The 24,750-nt window shown below is 46.7% G+C and overlaps 1 protein-coding gene across 1 annotated transcript in view; it reads left to right on the top strand.

Moving 5' to 3' along the window:
• The first annotated feature begins 3,150 nt into the window (after positions 1-3,150).
• Slc28a3 (solute carrier family 28 member 3) overlaps positions 3,151-24,750 on the top strand; it is a 57,692-nt gene continuing 36,092 nt past the window's right edge. Inside the window, exon 1 of the mRNA XM_051172685.1 lies at positions 3,151-3,463. Within this exon, the coding sequence (XP_051028642.1) occupies positions 3,362-3,463 (102 nt within the window). The 5' untranslated portion in view covers positions 3,151-3,361. The remainder of the gene's footprint in view (positions 3,464-24,750) is intronic.

Genomic DNA, 24,750 nt, shown 5'->3' with positions numbered 1-24,750 from the left:
GCACCACCATCTTTGCTGATACCCCCATACATCTGGTCAACATTAGGGTTTCAAGACAAGGCTGGATTCCCATTAGTTCTGAGGGTTTTCTCTGCATATGAGATCAACCTGTAGTTTGGACGTGACCATTTGGGGAATGTGCAACTTCCTCAGTTTTTCATGTTTTCTTGGTGAGGTTGGGGAACAGGAAGGAGTAAGCACTGTGTGTGTGTCTGCGTGTCAGGGGGGAAGGGATGAGATAGGGGCTTGGGACACAGCCCACTTTGACCATGAACTTATCATCCTCTCTACACTCTGTGTGGTGTGCCCCATGGTACCCAGCACAACGCATCTTATAGTCAAACAGTACAGTCCTCTCGGTTGCCAGATAACGGACTCAAAAATATTCATGTACTGTGTCTTTAGCCAATAGGCAGAAAACACACTGGATTGTGGCTTACTGCCCCAGGCTGGGGATTGAACCTGGGCCTTTGGCTTGCTAACCAAAGGTCCTGCCGCTGCACTGCAAACTCAACTCTGGGGCTGCAAGACTGTCAGCATCAGCCCCGGGAGTGGTGGCACACACCTTTAATCACAGCACTCAGGAAGCAGAGGCAGGTAGATCTCTGTATGTTCGAGGCCTGCCTGGTCTACAAAGAGAATTCCAGGACAGCCAGGGCTGTTACACAGAGAAACTTTGTCTCCAAAAACCAAACCAAACCAAACCAAATCAAAACAAAACAAAACAAAACAGAAACTGCATTATCAAATGGGCACGCTTGTGTGTGGGAGGGAGTGTGGATGGGTGCAATGGTGCAAAGGTCTGGGGTTGGTTCTCTCCTTCTACCATCTTCAACACCAAACCTGGGTCCTCAGACTTGTGCCAAAAGTGCTTTTACCAACACTGCCATCTTCCTGCTCTCGTGTTCTTTTTCTAAGACAGTCTTCCTGCTGGCCCTCCCTGGCTGAGCTGAGACTCTCTCTCTTGACCAGGCTGGCCTCGAACCTGCAGCAACCCTGGCTCCACCGCGGAGTGCTGAGATCACAAGTGTGCACTGTCACACCTAGCTTGAAATTAGAATTTCATATGACTTCCATGTGTCATAAAACAGTCTTCATGCATGTAATAGAAAGTAAAAGAGAAAGCTAACTGGAGGAAGAGTGGGGTGGGGGAAGTGGGGCTGTGGGAGAGGGAACCAACCAGAACACCAAGGACACTTATGAGGATGCCATGATAAAGCCCACGGCTTTGTATTCCAGTCTAAAGACATTAATTTAATTTTGTTTTGCTTTGTTTTGTTTTTTCAAGACAGGGTTTCTCTCTAGTGTAGACTTTGCTGTCCTGGATTCACTTTGTAGACCAGGCTGGCCTTGAACTCACAGCAATCTGCCTGCCTCTGCCTCCGGAGTGCTGGGATAAAAGGCATGCACCACCACGCCCAGCCTCAATTTAATTTCTTTAAGTAATGAAGTATTCTCCCCTTTAATTATCTTTCAACTACTCAAAAAGCTAAAACACACGCTTAGCTGTTAGGCCAAATAAAAATGGGCAGTAGGTTGGGTTTCGCTCTGAAGTGGTGGCAGGAAGAGGGGCAGCCAGGAGTTGAACCCACACGATAGGTTCAGATGAGCCTGTGAGTGTTATCTGGAGTCCACATGTCAAAATAAAAGCCATGAAGACTTTCGTGGGATGTGCCTTTCGGGCTACTGCCCAATTATAAGTGAGTATATACCATGTGAGTCTTTCTGCTTCTGGGTTAACTCACTCATTATGATAATTTCTAGTCCCATCCATTTGTCCACAGATTTCAGGATTTCCTTGTTTTTAATAGCTGAGTAGTATTCCATAGTGTAAATGTACCACGGTTTCTTTATCCATTCTTCAACTGAGGGACATTTAGGCTGTTTCCAGGTTCTGTCTATTATGAATAAGGCTGCTACGAACATGGTTGAGTATATGTCCTTGTTGTGTGGTGGAGCATTTTCTGGGTATATTCCAAGGAGTGGAATCTTACCAGGAGATTGGGATAGATGTGAGGACACTTTACTGAGAATCTAGGTAAGAGAAATATAGGAGATGGGGAAATAGAAGGACCCAGAGGGTCCTAGAACCTACAAGAAGAACATCATGATAGGTGGATTGGGGCCCAGGGGGGTCTGCTCAAACTATTGCACTAACCAAGGAAAACATAAGTAGTGAACATCGAACCCCTACTCTGATTTACCCAATGGACAGGACATTCTCCACAGTTATGTGGAAAGCGGGGACTGACTCTGACATAAACTCTGGTGCTTCATCTTTGACCACCTCCCCTTGGTGGGGAGGCCTGATGGCACTCAGAGAAAGAATAAGCAGGCTACCAAGACCTGATAGCCTATGACCATATTAGTGGGGGAGGAGATCCCTCTCGGTCTTAGACGTAGGGGAGGGCAATAGGGTGAAAGTGAGAAGGAGGAAGGAATGGGAGGATACAAGTGATGGGATAACAATTTAGTTGTAATCTGAATAAATTAATAAAATTAAAAAATTAAAATGAATAAAAAATAAAAATAAAAGCCATGAACTTTGCAGAAAAATCGGCAAAACATAAAGATCACTTTAGCAATATTCATAAAACCACCATAGAGAGATAGCCATCAGGAGAGGTTCTTCTATTCTTATGTCCACCATCTCCCAGTATTAAATTTTATAATTCTAGTTCTTCACTAATGAGCTACGTGGTGATGATGATGATGATGACAATGATGATGGACAGAAAGAAGGAAGGACAGAGGGAGGGAGGGAGGGAGGAAGGGAGGGAGGGAGGGAAGCTATACAGTGAGTGATTCATTTAAAATACTAGGAAGGGTATTTAGGGAGTGAACAGTCCTTCTACTTGCATGCATGAGGCACACCTCTGCATTTCTGCTCCTCAGGTTTTGAAATCGCAGTGTGAAGCAGGAACCAGTAAAAGGCTTTGCAGGCCAGACCGGCACCTGATCGTCCTCATCCTTTTATTGTCTTTCCTGTGTCTCAAGTTTCTCCAGGCAGAATACAAAGTCATGCATATTGTACCTTCCACATGCCTGGCACAGACGCAGCAGCACCTGCCTAGCCTCCGACGCCATCCACAGGAAGTAGGTGATTTTGCAAAGGACTACAGAGAAAAAAAGGCGGTTCCCGTTTGTGAAGAGAAGTCTATGCTGGGTATCCCTGGAAAGAGGAAGGGGGTGGGTGTGCTCAGAAAGAGGCCTCACCCCGCCTCCTGCTCAACCCGCCTGCCCCACCCCAATCAGGTTCCAGCCCAAGTCATTTAAAAGGTTATTGGAAAGGTTTCCAAACCTGAGGCGGCAGCAGGTGGCCCTCTGACATAGCAGAGGAGGTGCTTGCTTTCGGCAGAGGATGTCCAGGCCAGACCAGGCAAAGAACCCCGAGCTCAGTGCGAGCATGGAACTGAGGCCAACAGCCCCTGGCAACCTGGGTCGCAGCAACGAAGCCTTCCAGGTGAGCAGGGCTGAGGGGGACCAGGGAACCTGCTCTCTTCAAATCTGACAAGCTTAGTAACAAGAGCCATGGTCTCACTGAGCCACAGCAAGAATGTTAATTCTTTAATGGGCACACTTTAAGCCCATTCTTTTTTCCGACTTGGACTCCTCTGGCTTGGTAAACCTGAAAAGCCTCTTTCAAGGTCTAGTGTTGATCTGGACTGCCCTCGTCACTAGGAAAACAAGCTGTTTTCCTCTCCCTTCTTTAGCCCTGGACGCACAGCAAGTTTCAGGATTTAGGCTCAGGCTCCTTTCCCTAGGTCTGGACAGGGGGAAGAGTAGGGACCTCAGGCCCCAGCGGAGAGAGCAGAAACCTGGAATGTAGCCCAGGAGCCTGTCCAGGACAGCCTACTTGTGCAAATCTGTGTCCTTAGCCAAAACTGTTGAGTGACTAAACTCCGGAGTCTCGGGGCTAGGTGCCGCAGGTGGCCCAATAGGGAGCCAGTCCCTGACAGCCTGCTGTAATACCCGGCCTGCCTGGAACCCGGGTTACAGCTGCTTCTTGCTTGGCGTGCGACTAGAGAGCGCTGAAAAGATGGAAGACTCAGCAACCCTAGGGCCTCGTGGGCACTTAATGGGTGGAACACAGGTTTTAGTTGTAACACAGGAAATGGAAGGTAGCGTGCTTGGCATGAGCCTGGTCTCTTTCACCAGCAAGTTACTCGCCTGGGTTTGGTTGTGTATCAACAGTGATGCCTGTCCTTATAGTTAGATGTAGAAGGAGGCCTGCTAATGACAAATTGGGGGGGGGGGGGAGGAATATAATCTCTATTAGTGTTTTAAATTTCTTTTCTTTTTTTGTTTTTGTTTGTTTGTTTTCGTTTTTAGAGATAGAGTTTCTCTGTGTAGCCTTGGCTGTCCTGGATTCACTTTGTAGACCAGGCTGACCTTGAACCAACAGTGATCTGTCTGCCTCTGCCTCCTGAGTGCTGAGATTAAAGGCATGCACCACCATGCCCAGCCTCTTAAAAAAAAAAAAACAAAAACAAGATTTATTTATTATGTATACAGTGTTCTGCCTCCACGTTCACCAGAAGAGAGCATCTCATTATAGATGGTTGGGTGCCACTATGTACTTGCTGGGAATTGAACTCAGGACCTTTGGAAAAGCAGTCAGTGCTCTTAAGCTCTGAGCCATCTCTCCAGTCTGTAGCGTTTTAAATTTCACATGCATGATGTCTCACAAGAAGGAAGTGAGGAGCCCACGTGGTGATGCTTGAACTCCGGGGCATGTGCGGTGTTTTATCCCTTGGCTGTATACTGTGGAGAAGCAACTAGAAAGACCAGGGGCTGGGGGCTTCAGTGCCCAAAAGTTATTGCAAGGTTACGAGAAAAAGATGGCGCAATAGTGGAAGATAGGGTTGTTGTCTTGAGGCTTATCTGTGCAGACTTCTCCAGAACCATCTGCTGACAGGCTGGTTTGGTCTCCTGAGTGCAGCATGGGCTCCATTAGGAAGACCAGGAGGATGGAGCCTGCTTTCTCTTCAGTGTCTTCAGTTTTTAACACATTCTAATGTGACCCTGGCACACTTGAAAGTTGGCATATACTGAGTCCCTTTATAAGCAAGAAGAGAAGGGGGCACCTTAAACATGGGGCTGTCATTCAGAAGAAAACAAGGATCGGTGTGGGACACAAAGTGAATGCAGCCCTGATGGAGGGGGAGAAAGGAATCTTCAGGAGAAGGGCAGCAGCAGCTGGCTGCACAGACAGAATGCGCAGTAGGGACTCCAATTGCCTAAAGCCTGCTGCCCTATCTATCCCAGAAGGACATTGCCATGTTTTAACACTCTGCACCGGCAAGCCGAGCCCAGCAGTCTACCACAGCCCAGAAACTGTCCCTGGCCCACAGTCTGAGCTACTCTTTCCAAAGCTTGTTTTACCAGGTTTTTTTTTTTCCGGGCGGCGGGGGGGGGGGGGGGGCAGGGGGGGGTAGACTTGTATTTACTAGACAGAATCTTTAGCTACCCACCTAAATACTTAGATAGCCAGCACTAAGAGGGAAGGCCAGTTCAAAGAGACAGCCGTGGCTTTTGCCCTCAAGCAGAGCAAGGCAGCAACTCAAAGAAAGATGGAACAGAAAACGGTGACTGGGAAATTAGCGTGGACTTGGAGCTGAGCCCACTGGGGAGCCATGAGGGAGTGAGGGCTTCAGGTGAAGCCACCCCAGTGAGGAGGAAGGGGGTCAGTAGAGCCTGAGAGGCAGAGAGCTTGTCTGTCTAGGGTGTAAGAGGAAGGAATGCAAGTGTGCAGTGAAGGTGGAGCAGGAGGGCAGTGTGTGCAGGAGATGGGTGACCCTGATATTGTGGTCTCTGAGCTTAAGTGCTTAAGAAGAGGGCTCCATTGCTAGGTTGGCTTTGTTTTGTTTTGTTTTGTTCTTTTAGTTTTTCAATACAGGATTTCTCTGTGTGGCCCTGGCTCTCCTGACTCCTTTTGTAGACCAGGTTGGCCTTGAACTCACAGAGATATACTTGCCTCTGCCTCCCAAGTGCTGGGATTAAAGGCGTGTGTCACAACCACCCAGCATTGACCGATCACTAAAGATGCTTTTTGTGACCTTGTTGAAGGATGGCTGTGTGGATGGGACACCAGCAAGGAAGCCAGGCCACAGGCAGCAGAAAATCCAATGTGCAAATATACCACACTATAAAGTAGTGTGTGCAGCCGGGTGTGGTGGCACACGCCTTTAATCCCAGCACTCGGGAGGCAGAGGCAGAGTTCGAGGCCAGCCTGGTCTACAGAGTGAGTTCCAGGATAGCCAAGGCTACACAGAGAAACCCTGTCCTGAAAAACAAAACAAAAACCAGAAAGCTGAAGGCAGATAAGCTAGGAGGCAGCACAAGCCTCAGTGGGCGAGCCCCAGTGCCCCGCATGCTGATACCGTCTAGCTCTAAATCCTATACAGCACCTGTGCTGCGTTTAAACTTTATAGCCAGAAACACAAAACGCATCGTTTGCCTGTCTTCAAATGTATACAAACTAGGCAGAACGCAGAGGAAAGCTTTGTAACGGCCTCTGTGGCGTGTTTTCTAAAATCCAGCTGTGGTGTTGCGGGCCACTCTTCAGTTCCCGCGTTTGCTGCCCCATAAATATTTCCGTGAATGCGCATGTGCGTTCTCGGGTTGGGGGATTTTCTTGGCGCTCCTAAAATCGTTGTAGGCTTGGGCACACTTGTACACCCTCGGGGAACATTCACTGGGTTGTGCTCATCGGTAGAGTTGCTGGGGCACTGAAATATATCTATGGCTTTCGTGGTTGTTGCCTTGGTGTCGTGTCGTTTTGTTTTGAGGCAGGGTCGCCTGTAGCCCCGGCTAGCTTCCAACTCTCCGAGTTTTTGAGGGTGACCTTGAATTTATGATTCCCCCAACTCTACTTCCCTAACGCTGGGATGGGGGGGGTGCCAGAATGCATGGATTAAGTGGTCCCAGGGACCAAAGAGGGGACCTCGTATGCTGATAAGCGCTCTACTAGCTGAGCCCAGACACTTTCAACGCCCACTAACAATGACAAACTGGTTTCCTATATGGTTAGGCCACTTTAGAGTTGTCAGGAGGGCGTGGGTTCTTGGTCGTCCTCCACAGCTTCTCCAGTTTTCAGTCGGCTTCCTAAGTTCAGCCAGTCTGGTGAGTATGTGGCAATTCAATCAATTATCAATTAACACAGCATGCTAACCACGTTTGGTTTTTTTTGTTTTGTTATTTAATGCTGTTTTTGTTGTTGTGCAAACACCCTCGTTACACAGACCTAGACAGACAGTAGACCACCAGCCCCTGGACTCCACCAAGTGAGATGCAGTGTGCAAGAAGAGCAAAAGCCATCTGCTGACGTAAACAGCTTCTCTTCATAAGCTGAAAAACTGTAGAAAGTCCGCTAGCGGGGCTGGAGAGAGGGTTCAGTAGGAAAAGATGGCTGCTGCCAAGACTGGTGCCTGAGCTGCATCCACGGAAGGAGAGAAGTTGTTCTAATGTATGTGGTGACCCAAGCCTATTCTTTTGCACTCAGGAGGCTGGGATGGGCATCACAAGTTTAAGGCCATCCTGAGTGAATAGCAAGCTACAGGCTGGCCTGGGCCACACAGTGACACCCTTTGAGTGAGTGATTTTCAAAGAGTAGACGTGTACTGTTAATGGACATGGTACCACAGGCAAATTCCAGTGTTTGGGAGCTGAGGCAGGAGGATCATGTTGAGTGTAAGGTCAGCCTAAACACATTGTATAATCCTGTCTAAGGAAATATTTTGAAAAGAAAGCAAGGCTGGGAGGTGGTGGTCCACGCCTTTAATCTCAGTTCCCATGAGGCAGAGGCAGGCGGATCTCTGAGTTCAAGGCCAGCCTGGTCTACAGAGTGAGTTCCAGGATTGCCTGGGCTACATAGAGAAACCCTGTCTCAGAAAGAGAGAGGGGTGAGAGGTAACGGAGGTCTGGGGGTGTGTGCAGGAAGGGAGGGAGTCAGAGGACAAACCACTGGCTCCTCTATAGCTCAGAAGCATAATGCTTGCTTAGCATGCACAGAGCCTGGCTTCCATCTCATTGAGGTCTTTAGTTCCCAGAAACTGAGTTCAATGTACAACGTAAACGGGGAATTATTTTCTTCTTTTGGTTTTTCGTGACAGGGTTTCTCTGTGTAGCAAAGCCCCTTCTGTTGCTTTAAAGGCCATCCTTGCCCCCACCCTCATAAACCCTTTTGTCAAGTGTCCATAGTTGGTACACTTGATGGAATAGGGAAACTGAAAAAATTTTCCCCAAACTCTGAGGGAATGAGAGAGAATTGAGAGAACCTGGAGAGAGGACTCAGGGAAGTCACACAGAGCTCACAGTTTCCAAAGGTAACAATCTAGGCAAAGTTTTAAATGAACATTTTTATTAAAAGGCATCATGTAGCATCATAATTCAACTTCCCACGCCCTGCGCCGCAGGCGACCCTCAGACCCTATGCTTACAATGAAGTCAGCTGAGCCAGGTGTGGCTGTGCCTGTGTATAATCATCACACTCAGGAGGCTGAGGCAGGAGAATTGTTGAGTTTGAGGCCAGCCTGTGCTACATGGACTGGCCTGTGGTTCAAGTGGTTGAAGCCTTGCCTGACACACACAAAGGCCTGAGTTCCATGGCCAGCACCACAAACAATGACAAAACACAAACAAAAAGTCAGTTGGGTGGGACCCGCTTAGGCAAGGCTTGGGGCAGGACCACAGTCAGGAAATGTGCCTGTGCAAACAAGGAGCACAAGATGAGTGACTCAGTGGGTGGGCTGTGACCCAGCCAGGCAGGTTTGGAAAGCCTGCTCAGCAGAGACCAAACCAGAGAGGTCACAGGAGAGTGAGTCCCGTCAGGGATGAGAGAGGCTGGAAAGCAGGTGTAGGTGAGTTCACGGGTGGGTGGAACCCCAGAGACCAGAAAGGAAGGATATCATCATAACGGGTCAGCTCGGGCCTCTCAGAGGGTTTGCCCAGAGCTCAGGACCGGCTTGACACTAGAGCTGCACTGCGTCTTTCCATGCGTGAATTAAAACGCATAAAATGTGGGACAGTGACTTGCTTTTGTTGCGGGGTTTCTCTGTGTAGCCCTGGCTGTCCTGGAATGCAGGGATCCTCCCGCCTGTGCCCGGTGACTCCCAGTAAGGGACGTTTTCTTAGTATTTTTATCTAATCTTTGACAGTTTCACACAATGTCTCTTGATCATATCCAAAGCTGACACCCTCTTCTCTGCCTCCTCCCTGTCCCATGACATGTCAACATGTCCCCTCTCATCTTCATGACCATTTTCATTCATTCATTCATTCATTCATTTTAGCAAAGAACTTTATTTAATGTCTACTGTATTTATTTTGGTAAAACAAAACATTTTTTTTTTTAAATGTCTACTGTTTCCTAAAATGGGCATGAGTTCGCCTACACTAACTTACAACACTTGGGGGGGGGGTGGTTAAAGACTAAGTGACTGAAACCAAAATCATTTCCATGACGCACTCAGGAAAAGCACATGGGGTTAGTTCTTGGTTCGAACACTCCTGAAATTACTCCTTCAGAGGAGCCGCTTGCTCCTCAGTGATTGGGCAGAGAGCACGGTGCCATGTTGTTCCCCGTTTCCCTCAGCACTCTATTTCAGTGTCATAAGGATGCCTTCACTTGCATTTCTGAATCTAGTTCCTTTTACTTTCTTCCTATTTTTCTTTGTCAGCCTATTTAACAGTTGTTGATTTTTGTTCTCTTTAAAATGCTAACTTTGTTTTTATATTGATTTACTCTACGTGTCTAGGTTTTGTCTCACGCGCCTTTATTATGCTTTGCTTCTTGTGTCACTCAGGACCTTGCGCATGTTAGGTCACACTCCATCACAGCCAGATTCCTTCCTTATCCTCATAACTATCCTCCTGCCCGACAACTCAATTTGCTCTTCTTTTTCTAGTTTCTTTCTGTGAAAGGTTAGGTTATTGGTTAAAGATATTTTATGATTTATTTTTATTTTATGTGAATGTTTATGTGTATTCTGTACTCCATGCACATGCCTGTTGTCCTCAGAGGCCAGAAGAAAGTGTCAGGTCCCCTGGAACTGGAGCTACAGATGGTTGTGAGAGCCAAGTGGGTGCTGGAAACCAAACCTGGGTCCTCTGAAAAAGCTGACAGGGCTCTTAACTGCTGAGCCATCTCTCCAGTCCATGATTTAAGACTTTTTTTTCCTAGTAATGAAAGCAATTTAAAACTCTGAATTTCCACTTCTTTAGCTTCAACTCATAAATTTTATGTGTTTGTTTTTATTTTAAGATAGTGTCTTAGTTAAGGTTACTATTGCTGTAAACACCATGACAATAAATAACCTGGGAGGAAAGGGTTCATTCAGCTTACGCAGCTCATCATTAAAGAAAGGCAGGAACCTGGAGGCAGGAGCTGATACAGAGGTCATGGAGGGGTGCTGCCCACTGGCTTGCTCCTCATGGCTTGCTCAGCCTGCTTTCTTCTCCCTCCCCCAGCCCCTTCTCCTTTAAATTTTATTTATTTATTTATTTGGGTTTTTTGTTTTGTTTTGTTTTGTTGAGACAAGGTTTCTCTGTGGAGTCTTGGTTATCCTGGACTTGCTTTGTAGACCAGGCTGGCCTTGAACTCACAGCAATCTACCTGCCTCTGCCTCTGCCTCTGCCTCCCAGATGCTGGGATTAAAGGCGTGCTCCACCACACACAGCTTTCTTATTTTTTGGTTTTTCAAGACAGGGTTTCTCTGTGTAGCCTTGGCTGTCCCAGACTCACTTAGTAGACCAGGCTGGCCTCAACCTCACAACAATCTGCCTACCTCTGCCTCCCAAGTGCTGGGATTAAAGGCGTGCACCATGGCACCCAGCTAGCCTGCTTTCTTATAAAGCCAAGACCACCCACCTAGGGAGTTCACCACCTACAATAGGCTGGATCCTCCACCACTGATCACTAATTGAAAAAATGTCCCACAGGCTTGTCAACACCTGATTTTATGGAGGCATTTTCTTGACTGAGGCCTTTTCCTCTCCAGAATCCATTATGTAAGCCAGACTGGCCTGAAACTCATAGAAATCCACCTGCATCCACCTCTAACTACTGGAACTAAAGGCATGTGTTATCATGACCAGCCATAACATTTAAGATAGCTCCCGCCCCCTCCCTCCCTTTTTTTTGAGGGGGGGATGACCTTGAACTTCTGATGCTCCTGGCAGCCCTGTCCCTGAATCCTGCCCTGTGCTGGAATTACTGGTGTGGCTGCCACACTGGGTTTATGAGATGTTGGAGCTGGAATCCAGGGCTTGAGGCTGCAGGAAAAAAACAAAGAAACAAAAAACCCTTAGACCTGAAATGCACCCAGCTTGAGTCTCTGTGTCAATGCTCTCTAGGCAGCATAGTGTTCTAGTACAGACTCCAGGCTTTTTAAAATCTTGACTTCCTCCAGCTTTCTGAACACATTACATATTATAATGTGTTTGCCAATTAAGTCCAACATGGAGGCCTCCTCATGGGCAGTTTCTGATCACCACTTTCTTCCTCAGTGTGAGCCATCTCATCTAGTTGTATGTCTCACAACTTTTTCATTTAAAATTGAATTTTTAAGCCAGGTGTGGTGGCGCACGCCTTTAATCCCAGCACTTGGGAGGCAGAGGCAGGCAGATCTCTGTGAGTTCAAAGCCAGCCTGGTCTACAAAGTGAGTCCAGGATAGTCAAGGCTACATAGAGAGACCCTATCTGGAAAAAAAAAAAAAAAAAAAAAAAAAAAAAACAAAAAATTGAACTTTTAAAATAAGTGTGACTATTTTCTAAATATTAATTACTCACTCATCATGTGTTTATTTTGTTTTTTGTTTTGACACAAGGGGCTTCCTTTGTAGCCCTGGCTGGCCTGGAGCTCAGTATGCAGCCCTTGCTGGCCTTGAATTTGCAATGATCCTTCTGTTTTCAGTCTCCTGCACATTTTGTTGTTTTGCCATTTGGTTATTCTCATTAGTTGGTTTGTGACTTGACTAAATTATTTCTTTGTAGTCAGTATTCCTGGTCATGGGCTTTGTGTGATAGTCCCAAGGTCTCTGAGTCTCTGAAGACTGTGGGCTCGGAAGAGCATTTGCCTGGCTCTCTTAAAGCCCTGGATTCAGTTCACAGTAGGGAGGGGGCAGGGCTTGCATGTGGATTACAGAGGCTAAGACCCAGTGTGTTGTCCAGCTAGCTCTGCATTGCCACACAGGTGTGAATGACAATCCCTTAGCTTCAGGACCAGCACTCAGAGGCAAGGCATCCACAGCCCTGAGAGGGCAGGCTGGAGACTCTGTAAAAGATGGGACAGGACCCAAACCAGTTCTGGTTATCTTTCACGTACAGTGTACTTATATGTGGCTGATGCTCTTTTCCTGGGAAAGGACCATGAAGGAAGGAGGTGGGGAAGAAGAGGGAAGAGGGAAGATGATGGTATTCAGGCCCTGTGCCCTTTGGCATAAATAAAGCAGAGCTTTGTGGGCCTGTCCACCAAGCACATGACTACCAGGATGGGCTGATATGCGGAACGCAGGGAAATATGCTTGGAGACTTCTCCTGCTGCCCGTCCTGTCCTCGGCTTCTGTGATACAGGGCTTTGGTTTCAATTACACACATGTCTGTGGTGGGGGGACAGGTTTGCACAGAAGCCAGAGAGTCAGATCCCCACCCCCACCCCCACCCCCAGGCTGGAGCTGCAGGCAGTTGTGAGCCATGCTACACATGCTGATCCCACAACCACCACCCAAATTAAAGCCGATCCCAGCAGGCTTTGTTTATTATGTGTAGGGCTGACTCTCCAAGGCAGGATTTGAGAGAACCTCCTTTTCTAGGGAAAAAGTGCAAACTGGGAATTTTCAAAGGAATTTGGTGACTTAAGGACTTGGCAAGCAAATCGTACAGAAGCACGCAGTGGACTAGGTTATCTCTGCCAGCTCATCTTGTTGGAACATCTCAAGATATCTCAGGGTTCCTTATCAGGGTAGAGCGTGTGATTCAGGTTAGAGGTGTGAATCAGATTCCACAGGGTAGGAAGCATGTCAAATTCCAGAAGCAGTTTAAAGCACCATCAACTTGAATTTTGCAACAAGCAGAAAAGAACTTATTCTGACCTTATGACAAAATGGCTTTTAACTTGAAGGTGGAGTCAGGCTGGCCCATCACATGGATGTTAGGAACAGAACTCCAGTTCTCTACAAGATCTGTTGTTTGGGGGTTGTTTGATTGGTTTGGGTTTTTTGTTTTGTTTTGTTTTGTTTTTTGTTTTTTGTTTTTTCCCCAAGACATGGTTTCTCTGTGTAGCCTTGGCTGCTCTGGACTCACTTTGTAGACCAAGCTGACTTCAAACTCAAAGATCCACCTGTCTCTGCCTCCCTGAGTGCTGGGATTATAGGCATGCACCGCTGTGCCCAGCCAAGGTTCTGACTCTTAGCTGAGCCATCTCCCCAGCCCTCAACCCTTTGGTTTGGTTTTCCTTTGCTTCTGAGAGCCAAGGCTGTTTGACTTAAAGTGTGACCTGCAAATTCAACAGAAGTTTACTGAGCCCTGACACTGTGCCGAGCATTATGCTAGGAGCCACAAACAGAAATCAACTGTTGGACTGTTACCAAACAGTGACAAATTACTAACACTCAGTGTGTGTGCAAACGCTATTCCTGGCACAAGAGGGGCCCTTCACCGTGCCTGGGAACCAGGGAGTCACTGTTTCCACCTGTGCCCAAGGAACACTTTATATATGTTTTCATTCTCTCCATCAACAAACTGCACTGAGCAACTGCCCGGTGCTAGACAGACTGAGCTGCTCTGTATATTGTTTTCTATGAAGAAGGAGCAGCGCTGGAACAGGAAAGTGAGAAGAGGCATGAAACTGGAGATGGGCGGGGTATGAGGGGAGGTAGACAGCAAGACAACCCACACAATTCTAAAATCAAGAACACGTGCAAAATTGAATCTCAAGAACATTCTAGAATAAGCTAGCAAGCCTGAATGATAGTTAAAACTAAAGTAATGGTATGAACTCTCCATGAAAGATCATTAAAAGCAGACTGCTAGTGTGAGGTGAAGCTTTGTGTGCCATGAGAAAGTGTCAGCCACAGCCCAAAAGAGATCAAGATGGGTAAATCCATGCCATTGTGGGCCCTACGTCACACATTCTCCTTACCTCCCCGTCTTTGGGATAATACCAAGGCAACAGGAGCTGTGGACATTGTGTGGTTGTCACCCCCGATGGTTGCAGCTTTCCTTCAATCCCTCCTTTTCAGTTTTATCACTCTGTGAGGCCTGGTTGGCCACCCTTCTGTAGACCAGGTTGGCCTCGACCTCAGAGATCCACCTGCCTCTGTCTCTTGAGTGCCCTCAAATCTCCATACCCGTATCCTCCTACCCCCACCCCACCTCCCCAACCCCTGTGTTGGAATTAAAGGCATGCACCACCACACCCAGCTTAAACATTTCTAATTAAAGTAACTGAATTCAGAGTTTCCATTAAATCCTATTGTGTCAGGAAGCCTTGCAAAGAGGAAGTTGGAGAACCTTGGCCTAGTTTATAGATCCAGGAAACTTTGAAAGGAAGAAGTGTTTCACTGAGACCCTGGCCTGTACAGGTGAGGCAAAGGGGACAAAAGGGACCCAGCAAGGAAGAACTGAGAGACCAGCATCACCAACATCTCAGGAGCTAGGCTTCCTCTTGGCTCACAAGTCACTTCCTCATTTTCCTGCCAACACAGTCCTTCATGTCAGAGAGGAGGAAAGATGTGGGGGAGCCAAGCCAGAGCAGCCCAGGGGGCAGGAAAGACTGTGCTCCATCCAGTACTGCCTGTTCTCAGTGTGGCAGCAACCTTGGCTGGATATGACTAGTGGCCTCTTGCCAACTGGAAGATGTGATAAACTCCTGGACCAAGAGGCACCACAGATGGGAAAGAGAAAAGCCACATACTAGGTGAGGCAGGAAAAGCAGAGGTTATGTAGGCAGGGTTGAGTCAGGCTGCCTGGATCTACACACAGACACACACCACTCAGGCCAGTTTCCTCATCTCTCTACTTGATTCTCATCCAAAAGATGTCTCAGCAGCTAAGAGCAGGAACTACTCCTCGAGAGGAAGAGCACCAGGTACCCTGTCCCCAGGACATCCAATGCCTCTGGCCTCTGTGGGCACCTACACCAACATGCACACCCCTGTATGCAGACCTGAACACCTATACAGTTTAAAATAAAATAAATCCTTAAGAAATAGGTAAGGGGCTGGAGAGATGGTTCAGTGCTTAAGCGCACTTGCTGCTCTTGCAGGAGATGTGTGTTGGCTTTTCAGCACACCCGTGGTGGTTCACATCCATCACCCCATTTCCAGGGTATATGATCCTGTCTTCTGGCCTCTACAGACACCGGGCACATACATGGGGCACATACATAACATGCAGACAAAATACTCATACACAAAGTAAAATTAATGAATAAAATAATTTTAAAAGTTTTTTTTTTTTTTTTTTTTTAATATGTGAATGAACGCCCTTCGTCATAGTCCTGTGGAGAAATAAAAGGCCGAGCTGGAGCCCCTGTGGAAGTGGAGGCCGTGCCTTTGTCTTGGGCAATGGCTGCAAAGCCCCAGCATCAGCAATGAGTTCATAGCACTCAGCTGGGGTGTCGCTTGGGTTCAGAAGTCTGAGTATGAAGTCACACTCCTCTTACAGCAAACTCTGGGGTGCATTGATGTGAGGCCTACCTGGCTTAGGATTCCATCAAAGCAATGTGAAGCCCTGAGCCTTAGGTCTGGGCAGGCTGGGCAAGGTTGACTCGCAGCTGTGTCTCAGAGAGTTCTATGAAGTTCCTTTTCAGAGGCCAGGAGTATGGCACAGTTAGCTTCAGATGTCAGCCTGACACTCCCAGGGAGAAGGAACCTCAACTGAAAAATTAGCCTACTTCAGATTAGCTTGTGGCCGTGTATGTGAGGCATTTCTTTTTTCTTTCTTTCTTTTTTTTTTTTTTTTTTTTTTTTTTTTTTTTTTTTTCTTTTCTTTTCCAGCACAGGGTTTCTCTGTGTAGCTTTGGGTGTCCTGGGCTCACTTTGTAGACCAGGCTGGCCTCAAACTCACAGAGATTGGCCTGTCTCTGCCTCCCTAAGTGTTGGGATTACAGGTATGGGATGAGGCATTTTCTTAATTGAGGTTCCCTCTTCCCAGATGTGCCATGTTGACAACTGAAGCAAACTATGGCATGGTCATTTCTGCCTGCCTCCTATTTAGACAAATGTTTTTCTTAAAACTTTTATGGATATAAATGCATTCCATGTGTTTCTGTTTAGTTATGTCTATTTAACCAGCAGTCCTTTGATGTAAGAACTTGAAGGCCAAGTTAATTTAGAAATCTCCTCAAAAGAACTGTTTTCCAAATGCAACCTGAGGCCTGTGTCACTGAGTATGCAGGTAGGCCCCAGCTTATGGCCAGTGCTTGCTATTTAGTTGTTTTGGTTTGGTTGGTTTGGGTTTTTTGGGTTTTTTGAGACAAGGTTTCTCTGCATAGCCTTGGCTGTCCGGAATTTGCTTTGTAAACCAGGCTGGCCTTGAACTCACATTGATCTGCCTGCCTCTGCCTCCCGAGTGCTGGGATTAAAGGCGTGCGCCACCACGCCCGGCTGAAATCTTATTTCCATCTTTCACTTGAGCAAATGACTAAGGCCATTATGCAGGCAATACATACCTGGAGCCCCAGCCCCTGGGAAGGAGGCAGAGATAGGCAATGGTGTGTTCCTGACCTTGTTACAGGAGATTTGAGGGTCTAGCCAGTCCCAACCAGTCCCTGGTATGCCAATTAAAGAGATAAATGCTGAGGCAAAGAGAAGCCCTATTCAGTGTGGCTGCATTGTAAAGAGAGACAGACAGGTCATCCTCAGGGTTGGTATGAGGCTTAGATGTGAGTAAAGGGTAAGGGGAGAGGGTGTAACTGTGCGTTACTGGCCAGGATGTGGTCCCACCCATCATTGACCCATGATCTGCCCTTCTGTCTGCTCTGGTTGATCAAGCACAGCGATCTACTGTCAGAACTGTGTGAAATCTCTTCCTGGTACAGCTAGTGTCAGACTTGCCTGACCCCCAGCATGAGATTCCTGGAGAATTTTAAATTCTATTAGAGATTCTGATAGCAAAAGTATCTTTAGAATATCTTTTCTACTGCCCAGAAGGTTAAAACCCTGGGCAATGGTATAAGACTCTGTTTTGGAAAAGAGACAGAGACAGAGAGAGAGACAGACAGACAGAGACAGAGACAGAGAGACAGACAGAGAGAGAAAGGAAAACCTAGAGCCTCATTTGCTGTTGTCACGGTCTTTGGTCATTTGGCTGTGAGTCTTAGACAACATATAAGCATTGTTAATCTCATACATCAGGAACCTTAAAGGGAAACAGACATCTCGCCATGACCCATGTGGCAGACTGAAAGAACATTTATAAACAAGAAAACCCTCCTGTGATGGCTTAGAAGTCTTTGTTTATTCTCTCTCACCAACATATCACATCTTGGTGGTCAGAATGTTTCCGTTTCACATGGTAAACAAGTTATGTTTTTTGAAATTACAGTTACAACCAAGTTCATCCCAACTAGCCTACCAAGTGGCATCTTGAGGGGTTAGGGATTTAACTCCCTTCAGATGTACAAAGCCTGGGTTTGGTCCCCAGCACCCGGAGGAAGGGGAGGAGGAGAAGGAAAGAGTGAACAAGAGCCTTGAGTGCCTTAATGGTTGTCATCACAACTATAATTAAGCCGTCAAATAAATCATTTATGGAGATAGAATCCCCTGGCCAGAGGAGCCATATATGCCATATCTTTACCAGCACGTATCCTGTATGTGCACAGTTATTCCTTGCTATAGGAATGAATGCCAATGCTTGGGAAGGAACTCAGGACACTTTGTAACATTCGGGACTGAGTAGAAAGGGACATAATGGCACAGGTAGGGGAGATGAGCAGTCTGAAGCCAGCAGGAAATACTCCAACTGTAATAGCCCTCAAGCGGACAGGAGAACGGATGGGATAAAGGCATTTTAGAAAGGACATGGGCCTTGTGAGATGAAAACTGGATTTAGGGACACCAATAACACTGAAACTTAGGAATGTTGCAAGTGAATCTAAGACAAGAAAATTGAAGTGAAGCAGGAAAGTTGAAAGAAAAGATTGGCTTCTTCAGAGAGGAAAGATGCCTACCTGTGAATTCTTGGCCTCGGGATAAAAAGAATTAATAACAATGGAAACACTGAAGATGCACAGGGGAATACTGTAAGTCCATTTCGGCTGTGCCAAACTAACAGAGAGTGGGTTAAAATAATGAGAGAGTGGGCTCTCAGGTAAGAATACATATCCTCACAGTTCTGGAGGCTGGGAAGTCTGGCAAGGCCTCCATGATGGGGGTGGGGGGTGGGGGGAGGGAGCGGCAGGGCAGGGGGGAGGGGAGGGAGGGGAGTGATCAAGAGAGCACCACTCAGCGTTCAGTCAGTGCTTAACAGTTTTTGTCAACTTGACCCAAACTAGAGTCACCTGGGAAGAGGAGCTCTTGATTGAGGAGTTAGATTGCCCTGCAGGCAAATCTGGGGGACATTTTTCTTGATTAATGATTGATGTCAGAGGGCCCAGCCCACTGTGGGCAGTGCTACCCCTGGGTAGGTGGTTCCAGGTGGAACAAGAAAGGCCAAGCAAGCCATGGAAAGCAAACACCAATCTTTTCGTTTCGTTTTGCTTTTTGTTTTTCGAGACAGGGTTTCAGCCTGGCTGAACAGCCCTGGTTGTCCTGGACTCACTTTGTAGACCAGGCTGGCCTTGAACCTCCGCCTCCAGAGTGCTGGTGTTAAAAGTGTGCACCACGACTCCTAGCTCAAACACTGATTTTCTATGGTCTCTGCATCAGGTCCTGCCTCAGGTTTCTGCTTGGTTCCCCTCCATGCTGAACTGAGATCAGAACATACAAGCCAAATAAACCCCATCCTCTCCAAAATTGCTTCCGATGTTTTTTAATCACAGCAACAGAAAGCAAGCAAAGATAATAATGACCAAGCCACTGGCTTGGTAAAGAGCTAACTCTGGCACTAAGAACGTAATGCATTTATCACTGGAGCCCTGGTTATCACCTAAAGGTCCCAGCCCTCAATTCTGTGCATTGAGATTAAGTTTCCAGCACATGAACTCTGAGGCACACATTTCAGACCACAGCGAAGAGGTCCAGCAATGGCACGCAGGGAAGCATGTCACACTATGGCTTGCACAGTGAGAAAGAGCTGTGGCTACACACTTTGCCTTTCGACTTCTCTGACCCTCTCCCTTCAGAATGCACTTTAGAAGGTCCCATGGGAATATCTTCCTTAACACCAAACAGGCCAGGCTAAATTGGAGAAAGGTGATAAACAGTATTTGAAATTAGAGTCGGGCAGAAATCATCATACTTACAGTCCAACACAAATTATGGGCACAAAAGTCAACTTTTTGTGTGTGTTTCGAGACAGGGTTTCTCTGTGTAGCCTTGGCTGTCCTGGACTCACTATGTAAACCAGCCTGGCCTCGAACTCACAGTGATCCTCCTATCTCTGCCCCCTGAGTGCTGGGATTAAAGGCGTGATTTTCAAAGAGTAGACGTGTACTATAAATGGACACGGTGCCCAGCATCAATCAACTTTTTAAAGAATGGGAGAGCCAGGCATTGCAATGCACGTTGTTTCAGCTCTTGGGAGGTGGAGTCGGGGCATTGCTGTCATGAGCACACTGTGTAAGAAAGACTAACCTATTTTGTGTCTTTCTGTAACATCAGACTTTATAGAATAGCAATGAATCTACAAGGTGAGGTGCTCAGTGGCAACACTTGGCCACGTAATGCCACCTTTCTTCGTGACCTTGCTGTGCTGGCTAGTTTATGTTGACGTGACACAAGCCAGAGTCATCTGAGAGGAGAGAACCTCAGTTGAGGGAAAATGCCTCCATAAGATTGAGTTGTAGGACGTTTTCTTAATTAATGATTGATGAGAGAAAGTGGAGGCCATTGTGGGTGGAATAGTACCTGGCCTAGTGGCTCTGGGTTCCATAAGAAAGCAGGTTGAGCAAGGTAGCAAGCAGCGCTCCTCCCGTCAGCTGCTGACTCCAGGCTCCTGCCCCGTAGAATTCTTGTCCTGACTTCTTTCCAATATGGACTGTGAGGTGGAAGTGTAGGCCAATAAAACCTTTCCTCCATAAGTTTATGTTGTTGTTGTTTTGTTTTGTTGGCTTTTTGGGACAGGGTTTCTCTGTGTAGTCTTGGCTGTCCTGGACTCTCTTTGTAGACCAGGTTGGCCTCGAACTCACAGAGATCCACCTGCCTCTGCCTTCAGAGTGTTGGGATTAAAGGCATGTGCCACCATGCCTGGCTCCTAGGTTGTTTTTGATCATGGTGTTCCATCACAGCAATAGTAACTCCAACTAAGACATCTGCTAAAGTAAATACAGATTCTTTTGTGGGGTTGTTTTGTTTTGTTTTGTTTTGAAGACAGAGTCTCACCATATAGCCCCGACTGGCCTGGGATTCATTATGTAGACCTGAGTGGTCTAAAAGTCATCTGTTTCTGCCTCCTGAGTGCTGGGATTAAATATGTGTGCTGCCATGACTAGCTATGTTTTAAATTTTTATTCATATGTGTTGTGTGTGTTTGTGTGAGTCTATGCCACATACTGCAGGTGCCCACAGAGGCCAGAAGAGGGTGTCAAGTCCCCTAGAGCCTTGAATTAGAGGTAATTGTGAGCAATTATATGAATGTTTGAAATGGTGGTAGGGACTTTTGCAAGAACAGCAAATACTCTTAACTACTGACCCTTTCTACAGCCCTATGTGTCTAAGTTTTTGTTTTTGGTTGGTTGGTTGGTTGCTTGGTTTGGTGTGTGTGTGTGTGTGTGTGTGTGTGTGTGTGTGTGTGTGTGGTTGGTTTGGTTTTGGTCTTTTTAAGACAAGTTCTCTCTATTGTGCAGTTCTAGCTGTCTTGGAACTCACTATGTAGACTAAGCTGGCCTCTGCCTGCCTCTGCCCCTCCTGAGTCCTGAGATTCACCATGCACCACCATGCCTAGCAACTAAATTTTACTAATGTGTGAAGTTTGCGTTATAAGTTTTCCATTTATAAAAGTAGAAGTGAACCAAAAGGCTCACTGGTTTGCTTTTTTAAAAAACTGATTTATTTCAGAATTATGGTTCTATGCTCTCAATATTTTAGAAAAATATTAGCTTTCCCTTATCTCAATGTATTCCAACAACATGATAGATTTTTACAGGTTTAAAATATAAGGTGGTTATTTGCAAACCAATCTCATATTCCTCTCTGAAGATAGTTTTTTTCGTTTTGTTTTGTTTTGTTTTTATTCCTGAAAATGAAAAACTGTTATTGCTCCCAAATCAATATGTCTAAACTACATTTGCCTCCCTCGACTTCAGTGTCGCGTTCGTGATCAGCTGGTTGTATCTTGCGTTTCCTTGTTGAAGTGGAATGCCCCTTAACTTAAACCTATTCTAGTGTCTGAATCTCAGCTGCCGTCTCTTATACTTGTCCAATATGGAAAAGAGGCAGAGACTGTGAAACGAACGAGTCATCGGTATAGGCAGTTAGTGGACGGGAGATTCTGCATTTGTACAATTTTAGCCTCCGCCTGCATCTGGGCAACATCTAAGAAGCAGTCAGCTGGATTCAGAGCTTTGGATATTCCCACCCTCCCACCCCTCACCACCCCCACCATCCCCACCACCCTGCCCTGCAAAGACTAAAGCAAGGCGCCGATATCAGGATATCAGTGAAGTCAGCATGGACAGATTGCTCTCTTAACTAGCAGAGGTGAGTGTGCCTTCTGCGGAAGAATGAGGAAACAGGAGAGGTTCCGGCCCAGTCAGAGGTGTGGACATTGCAAAAGGCAGGAAAGGGTAGGAGGATTTGCTAACTAGCTGTTTCTTAAGTTGAGCTCCTCCTCTGGGCAGCTAGACTTCCTGAACGTTCGCAAAAGGTCTAAGTCAGCTCTGGGTGGCGAAGCTCTTTCTGCACCGCTAGGGGGCAGTGGAGGGGGTTTCTAGAGTAATTTGCTCTAATTGCTCTAGGGTTTTACTGGAAAAAGCTCGCTAACTGCTCGAGAAGTTGAGAATTCTGTCTGCCTGTCCCCAGCTTTCAGAAGCCCCGTTAGTGGTTGTTCGAGTCTCTTACTGTGGGAGAAGGGGTGCAATAGCTCGTGCAGAGAGACTACAGTTTGTCTTACGTCAATAGAAAGGTCTAAGGCTTTCAGGGCCATGACCCGAGTCTGACCACGGAGAGGCTTTTGTCATTAGCCACTTCCATATACTGGAAACCGCACTACTGCCCACACAAGCGCATGCCCACAAACATCACGTCTAACTGCCCCAGCTGGTCACTCAGGAGTTCCTTTTGAGTTCAGAGAGTGTCTGATGCCTCCATTCTGACCAGGAACATCAGTTCCACAACATCGAGCCGGTTGGTGGTGGTACTGTTTCTCAAGCCTCCCCAGATATCTTTTACTCCAATTCCTTTTCCTGTCGCTATGATAAAACACTTGCACAAAAGCAGTTTAGGTTTGTTGGTGGTACACGCCTTTAATCCCAGGAGGCTGAGTTCAAAGCCAACCTGGTCTACACATGTTCTAGGACAGCCAGAGCTATATAGAGACCCTGTCTTTAAAAAAACAAAAAACAAAAACAAAAAACTTACAGTGGCAGGGACATCCGAGGCAGCAAGCACTTGAAGCAGATGGTCACATGACACCCATCATCACGAGTGACAGTGAATGCCGGCACTCAGCTCACTTTCTTCCTCCCATCTAGTTCAGGGAATGGTCACCGTGGGTCTTCCCGCCTCAGCTAGCCTGTTCAACATCATCCTTCACAGGGGCGCCTAGGAGCTTGACTCCCGGGTAATGCCAGATCCAGCCAACTTGCCATCACAAGTGACTTGGTTATGTCTTTAGCTTCTTGCAGCGACCACATTCTCCAATACTTGTTTGCATTTTGGTTTTCATGGCAGTGGCATTTGGAATAGTTCAGATTGATAAAGGAAAAACAAACAAACAAAAAAGCCAACTCTGACCAAAAAGGGGGAGCTGTAGTTTATTCTAGGTTACCCCAAACTCAGTGTTCCAGTATGATAACAGTCTTATCAAGTTTTTACGGTAGCAAAGAAGACACAGCCATGAACCAACAGTACACCACTGGGGTGTTGTAGCAAGGTGAGTGGCAGATGCAGTTGGATTAGTTCTGAAGGGGGGAATCACAGTTCATACATGATGCTCTCATTAGGGCACATCAGTATGTTGGTTCTCCACCAAGACCAGAGGTAGAACTCAGGTTCCTTTTTAAAAATATATTTAAATTTGGTTTAACTCAACGTGTATGAATGTTTGCCTTCATGTATGCCCATGCACGCATGTCTGACTAGTGCTGATGAAGGCCAAAAGAAAGTTATCAGCGTATCAGATACCTTGAAACTAAAGTTATAGATGGTTGTGAGGCACCATGTAGCTGCTGGGAGCTGAACCCAGGTTTTTTTGTAGAAAACTACTACTGAGCTCTCAAGCGCTCTCTCTCTCTCTCTCTGTCTCTCTCTCTCTCTCTCTCTCTCTCTCTCTCTCTCTCTCTCTCTCTCTCTCTCTCTCTCTCTCCCCCACCCCCAGATCCCATTCTTTTCGGGGGGGGGGGCTCAAGACAAGGTTTCTCTGTGTAGCCTTGGCTGTCCAGGGTAGGAATATATATATAATCAGGCTGGTCTTGAACTCACAGAGATCCACCTGCTGCTGCCTCCTGAGTGCTAGGACTAAAGGCGTGCGCCACCACGCCCCGCCCAGATCCCATTCCTGAGGCACTTCCCCCGTAACTCCATCTCCATATTGTACTTGGAAGTTGAAACCCAAAGCTGCTGGTGACGACCTTCTCCTAACGCCCAGCGAGCTGCCCAGTGCCTTAGCATGCTGATTCCTGAGCAGCATACATACGTGATCCACATACGTACATGTAGATGAAGCACTCTTACATAAAATGAAATAATAAACAAATAATACATTTTTTTTAAAATAGGACCTAGCTATGTAGCCCTGACTGTCCTGGAACTCCCTACTTAGACCAGGTTAGCCTTGAACTCACACTGATCCCCCTGTCTCTGCCTCCTGGCTGGGATTAAAGATGTGTGCCACCATGCCTGGGGAGCTTTTTAAATAACTGTTGTAGGGGTGGGAGGGGAAGACTTCAACATGGACCTGAGGGAAGCACAGCTCATTCCCTGAGACTAAGAAGAGAGAATTTCCTCAATACATTATCTCACCAGGACCACGGGGGGTTTATTCGCTGAGAGTTTTATTGTCATTGTTGTTTGTTTTTACTGTTAACCGTTCATAGAGATGTACATACACTCTATCAGAAATATGTTTTAATATCTTTTAAATTTTTATTTATCTTTACGTGTATGAGTGCTTTAGCCCTCTCACCCCCATTTGATTGCTTAAAAACATGCATGTGATTCCCATGACTCTCCACCGAGTCAGTGTCCTGGGAGGTTTTACCCTGAGGACAGGCATTCTTCTAGGTGTTGGGCACAAAGGTGTCAGTAATCTGCTTACTAACTAGAACAAAATGGTGGCTAATAAGTGGTTAGAAACCTCTATTACAGATCCACAGTTCCAACTTATAGAGAAATAGAAAAGCTGAGCGTTTCCCACCCACACCCACAATAACTCCTTCTTTCTGTTTTAAAACCTCGAGGTGTTTTTCTTTCTGGAAATACAAAGACCAA

The sequence above is a fragment of the Acomys russatus genome, chromosome 3 (assembly GCF_903995435.1).
Source record: "Acomys russatus chromosome 3, mAcoRus1.1, whole genome shotgun sequence".
Taxonomy (NCBI): Eukaryota; Metazoa; Chordata; class Mammalia; order Rodentia; family Muridae; genus Acomys; species Acomys russatus.
The sequence above is the reverse complement of the archived record's forward strand: the minus strand, read 5'-3'. Positions and strand labels throughout refer to the sequence as shown.